General features: G+C 42.1%; 1 protein-coding gene across 5 annotated transcripts in view; it reads left to right on the forward strand.

Moving 5' to 3' along the window:
* The window catches only part of slc2a9l2 (solute carrier family 2 member 9, like 2), a 139,917-nt gene extending 134,036 nt beyond the window's left edge, over positions 1-5,881 (forward strand). For all 5 annotated transcript variants that reach the window (XM_037781709.1, XM_037781728.1, XM_037781718.1 and 2 more), the window contains one exon: positions 5,409-5,881. In XM_037781709.1, coding sequence (XP_037637637.1) covers positions 5,409-5,651 — 243 coding nt within the window. In that variant the 3' untranslated portion in view covers positions 5,652-5,881. The remainder of the gene's footprint in view (positions 1-5,408) is intronic.
* Positions 5,882-6,130: the final 249 nt, after the last annotated feature.

Here is a 6,130-nt window from a genome sequence, read left to right on the forward strand (position 1 = left end):
ATCAAAGGTTAAGTAAAGCCACAGCATTTACTGAAACAGGATGAAATACATTTTTCTTTTTTTATTCATAGCGTTGTTGCGATAGTCACATCTACAATACAACATAGTTTCTTTGTTGGCACAGTAAAGTCTTCCATTTTTCCCATAAGGAACTCACCAAGTGTTATCAAACAGACCTCTTTTAACTAGTGTTGAGGCAGATTTTGATGTCATCGCACTCTGTTGAATATCAAGCGTCATCAGTTGGTTTTCAGTTGACACAGTGTCTGCAGACCACTGCAGTTTGTCACACTGATTTCCACATAGATCTCTTACTCAGCCTGCCCTTTTCTTGGCTTTCTCTTGGCTCTTTGTTTCATTCGATGGGCACAAATCCACATTAGGAGGAAGTAGGCTGGAAATAATAGAAACAGAGGACTGTTGTGCGCAGTCAATGAGCAAACTTGTTGCAATTTAAGACATAATTGATGGCACCTTTCACATGTCATGACAGATTTATGTACGTCAATAGAGTAAAAAAAGAAAAAGAAAGAAAGATGAGAACAGTGACAATCAAGTGCAAATGCCATTATCCTTCACTCTACTTTATAATCCAGACAGGTATTGATCATGAAAATGAACAGTGATGCATTACAATCATCTCACAGGCATCTAAATTACTATCACGCAGGACTGTTGAAAACCACATTACTTTGATACGCAAGTGGGATTGTTTCAGCTTTGATTGTTTCCATGATAAAGACGACCTTCTCTGAATCCACAAGCTGTAAACCTTTGGGTGGGTTGTCCCTTTGGGTTGAAATGGAGATTACATTGATTGACGAAACAATCTCCGAATCAGTTACTAAATGGATCCTGTGATGAGATTGTCAACTACTGTTTACAAGATCAAGAATGAGCTTTGAATTTCAGCGAGACTCTGACTTGTTTTGATGCTGTTTTCACAATAATTTATTCCAATCACAATCCAGCTTTTAACAATGTAGTTAGCTGTCCTGTGTAACCATCAATCTCTAATTATTATTATTAGGGCTGTCAAAGTTGTTTTAACGCCACTAATTTCTTTAACACATTAACAAAACTTGCGTTTTTTAAGGTAGTAGTGGGCTCAGTTTTAAAGCTAGAGTGAGGATACTGGCATCATATGGAACTAGAAAAACCTAAGGAATCCATTGGTACCAACCATGTCATACTAGTTTAACTAAATAACGCTCCAAACTTACTCTACATTTTGGCAAGGAAAAACTGTCATGGTCATTTTCAAAGAGGTCCCTTGACCTCTGACCTCAAGATATATGAATAAAAATGGGTTCTATGAGTGCCCACGAGTCTCCCCTTTACAGACATGCACCCTTTATGATAATCACATGCAGTTTTGTGTTGTTAATTTATCTCCAATAATAAATATATACATTTATTTGCATAAAGTAAGCATGTTAATCCACTCCCATGTTGATAAGAGTATTAAATACTTGACAAATCTCACTTTAAGGTACATTTTGAACAGATAAGAAATGTGTGATTGAATTTGTGATTAATCACGATTAACTATGGACATTCATGCAATTAATTGCGATTAAATATTTTAATCGATTGAACCAATTGGCTTATCGATTGAAAATGCATGAAAACAGTTGATGTTTTCGACATGGATGTTTTTTTTTAACAGGACGGCAATGATATGAAATGAATGTATTGGAATTATCTGTTGTAACCTATTGATCAGTGTGGAGGGTCATTTATTGAGCTTCTCCAGTTACTTTAAAACATTGAACTAAAAGCAGTCGATGATTTATTGACATTATGGAATATGAGGCAATAACAACAGGCTCTTGTAATAGTAAAGACTAATGAGCCATCAAACCCTTTCACGTTCATTAGTATACTAAATGTGTACGCATTTGTATGTGTCGCTAATGAGTTAGGATTATCTATGATCCATAACTATGATGCTAACTGTCGTGCTCCAATGTGACAACTTTGACATGTGGTAATCCATAAAAGCTCTAAACAGCCTAGGGTTGACATTTTTCAGCGTGATCTTGTGTGCAGTTCAGTCTGTTATACACCGCAGACACTGACCCTGAGTGGGCCTCCCATTGAGAAGAATCTATACAAGCCAACACACATGCAAATAACCTCCCACCACCACAGCACACAGTTCACACCCCTACCACCGACGATGACTCACTATTGCCCCAGAAACCAGTGACCGTGACAGTATATCTCCCAGCTACGGACAGTCTCTGGACCAGGACATTTTTTCATCGCCTCTCTGTCAGATTTATACCCACAGTGTTTAATCATCTCTCCTCTCCTTTACCCCTGTCCTGTCCTATTTCATAGACTTGTGCTACGTCCTCTCCCATTCTGTCTTATTTTGCACTGTTCTGTCCTGTGTCGTCTGGTCTTGTTCTGTCCCTATCTTAGGCTGTCCTGTCATACACGGTTCTGTCCTATTCTGTCCTATTCTGTCCCCATCTCGTCCTGTCTGGTACCATCCTTTCTGGCTCATCTTGCACTGTTTCGTCCTAGACTTTCCCTTTCTGACCTGTCTCTTGCACTGTTCTATCCTATCCCTTTTCCGTTCTGGCCTGTCCTGCACTGGCCTGTCCTATTGCATCCTGAATTATACTTGTCCTACACTTTTCTGTCATATCCTGTCTTGCTCTGTCCTGGCCTGAACTGTCCGTTCCTCTGCTTTCCTACACCGTTCTGTTCTGTCTCATCCCATCCAAACCTCTCTTGTCCTGGACTCTTCCCATCCCTTTCTGTCCTGTCCCATCCAGCACTGTCATGTCCTATCCGGTCCTGTCTTACATTGTTCTCTCCTAGACTGTCCCGTTCTGTCCTTTTCTGTCTAGTGCTGTTCTATCTTGTCTCTTCCTGCACGGGCGTGGCCTATCCTGTTCCGCCTTGCATTGTTCTGTCTCAGACTGTCCCTCTCTGTGCTGTTCTGCTCTCTCCTATCCCATCCCGTCCTGTCCTAGATTGTCCTGTCTTGTACTGTCCTGTCCCATCTCTTCTTGGGAATCACCAGAGGCCCTGCAATACAATCTTATTGCGATTTAAAAAATGTTGCGATAAGATATATTGCAATTTATTACCTTTTTTCTACCGCAAATTATGCAGTTTGTCAACATCTGTTTTATCTAATAAGATACAGTTTTCACTCTGTTCCTCTCACAGTTTTCATTCACATATCTTGAGGTCAGAGGTCAAGGTACCCCTTTTGAAAATGGCCATGCCAGTTTTTCCTCGCCAAAATTTTGCGTAAATTTGGAGTAATTTAGCGTTCTTTCTGACAAACAAACATAACATGGTTGGTACCAATGTATTCATTAGGTTTTTTTAGTTTCATATGATGATACTCCGGCTTTAAGACTGAGCTCACCACAACCTCTGAAAGACAGAATAGCAGCCGGGGGGCTGTCGGATTGTTAAGAGGTTAATAGTTTATATAATTAGACTGATACTTGATGTCCATGTCACGATACAAAACCGCCATGCAAAATATCGCGATACTTTGCTGTATCGATGATTTTCCCCCCACATCCTTTCCTGTCCTAGCCTGCACTTTTCTGTCCTATCCCATCCCGTCCAGTCTTAGATTGTCCTTTCCTGCTGTTCTGACCCATCCTGCACCGGTTTGTCCTATCCAGTCTTTTCTTGTATTGCTCTGTTCTATTATCTCCCATCATACTCTGTTCTGTCCTAACCTGTTCCATCGTGTCCTGTCCTATCCCATCCCACTCTGTCATTTTCAGTCTAGTACTGTCCTGTTCTGTCTTGTCCCATCCTGCGCAGTACTGGCCTACGCCATCTTGTCTTGCATTATTCTGTCTTAGACTGTCCCTTTCTGTCCTATCTCGTCCCATCCTGTCCTGCACTGTCCTGTCCTGTCTTGTCCCATCCTACACTGACCTGGCCTATTCCAACCTGACTTTCATTGCTCTGATCTAGACTGTGTCATTCTGCGCTGTTCTGCTCAGTCTTGTTCTGTCCCATCTTGTCACCCGTCCCATCCTGCAGCACCGGGCTGTCCTACATAGTCCGGTCCTGTCTGGTACTGCACTATCCTGCGCTGTCCCGTGTTGTCCTATTCCATCCAGTCCTGCTCTGTTCTTTCCCCCTCCCCACTCAGGGTTCCCTATCACCACCAAAAGTGCCATCTCTTCTCTTTTTTACGTCACTCTGGGCGCAACATGTGTTCGAACATGAAAATACGATTCCCGTTTGTGTTTGTCCGCAGCCACTCAGTCCTCATGAGTCCATATGTGCACGCCTAATTGTTTGTGTGTGTGTGAACCAAACTGAACCCAGCTGAGCCCCAAAGGCTTATCCCTGCGTCAAAGACGGGGCCGTCTCATTCTCCTCAATCCACGGGGCTTGCTCAAATTCGATTAATGACAGACGGAGTGGAAGTGGAAATGTCCGGTTTGGTCGCATGACTCGTCTCGTATGACAACTGGGTGAGGAAGGCAGCGTTTTTCTGAGGGACCTGCTAACTTTGCAGATGAGCGTTACGTCACGGAGGCGGCGTCGGAAACTGGGTCAGGGCCTTTGCACGATGCTCTGTTGTTGTGTTTTTAGTGCTGTTATGAAATACTCACTCAACAGAGACTAACAGCAGTGATGATATAACAGCTGAAATCAAAGCAGTAAGTAGTTCTTCATTGAGGTCACGGTTGTTTGGACACTGCATTTCTAATACCAGTTACATAGCGCCGCATTTGAGTTCTGTCCCCTCATGAGTAAGGTATTATAGCTCAGTGACACACTGGCGAGGGTCAGTCAAGTGTGTCTCATGCAAAATCTCTCTCTCTTCCCCTCTCTCTCTCACACACACACACACACACACACACTCTCTCTCCAACTCTAAATCTCCCTCTGGGTAATCAGTCAGTGTGTATTTTTAAATCTGTCACTAATCTCTATTATTGGCATAACACACTGGACAAGGTTATCTTTCAGACTTATATTGTTCAAAAATCTCAAGCGGACATGTCCTCTGACTCGCGCATACCCTCATACACAAGCCCGTGGGACCTTTTAAGTGGAAAATCGTGGGGACGTTATGCCGTCCCCCCAGCATGACACACACACAGACGACAAAACAGATGTCACAGACGACGTCTCTCTGGAGTTGGCAAGAGTTTAGGATGGCTGGAAAATGGCAGGATTTGGGGGAGAACAGTAATCATCAAATGGTTTGAATTCTAAAAATAGGAAAATCTAAATTAATGGAATGAAACTGTGTGCTCTCGGTTCATTTTTCTCCTGGAGTTATGTTAATCCTTGGTGCTTGATTAATATATTTTCATTCCTTTTTCAGAGTCCATTCAGAAAATGTGCCCTGTATGTGGACACAGATGAATTCCTTTCCTTTGTGCTTTCTGTTTGTGTAGGAGAAGCTGCAATCCTTTGCCTTCATGGTGTTTGTGGTGGTCTGCGTCTTGGGATCTATCTACCTCTACATCGTCCTCCCCGAGACCAAAAATAAAACATTTATGGACATCAGTCAGAGCTTTGCCAAAATCAACAAAATCCCTGTCCCCTCTCCCGGCCATGAAATTGAGCTGGTTCTGTCCTGTAAGCCCGACATGAATGGAAAAATCCAAGATATCGTTAAGATGGAGAGTTCCTTCTAGCTGACCAAACTGAACAAATTGTGGAGAAGCAGGGTTAATGTTGTTTATACATATTTATTTAATGCCTGTAGTGAAGTAAATGAAAATCAATGCTTTTGTTGCAATGCATTTTGACATTTTGTATATGTTTTATATGACTGGAATATTTAGGAATATTAGTTTACAGCAATTATTTGTTTATGTCTTTCATGTACCGTTTACAAGTCAATATAAAATAATCATAAATTGCAGAAACCCTACATTATCGGGGTCATTCAACAGTTATAAAAGGGATGATAATGTGACTGAAGGGGGGCTTGCATAAAATATAGATGTACGCACTTTTAGATTCAAACCTGCATTAACTGATTTTTTTGGCCATTTGTGGCTGACGAAAACACTGTTTCCACCCGGACAGCAGTTCAGCTACGCCTAGTGTTGTTTCCTGGCAGAAGAGAGCTGTTCGAGACACAGCACGGTGGTTCAACGCACTTCACGGC

The sequence above is a fragment of the Sebastes umbrosus genome, chromosome 1 (assembly GCF_015220745.1).
Source record: "Sebastes umbrosus isolate fSebUmb1 chromosome 1, fSebUmb1.pri, whole genome shotgun sequence".
NCBI classification, from domain to species: domain Eukaryota; kingdom Metazoa; phylum Chordata; class Actinopteri; order Perciformes; family Sebastidae; genus Sebastes; species Sebastes umbrosus.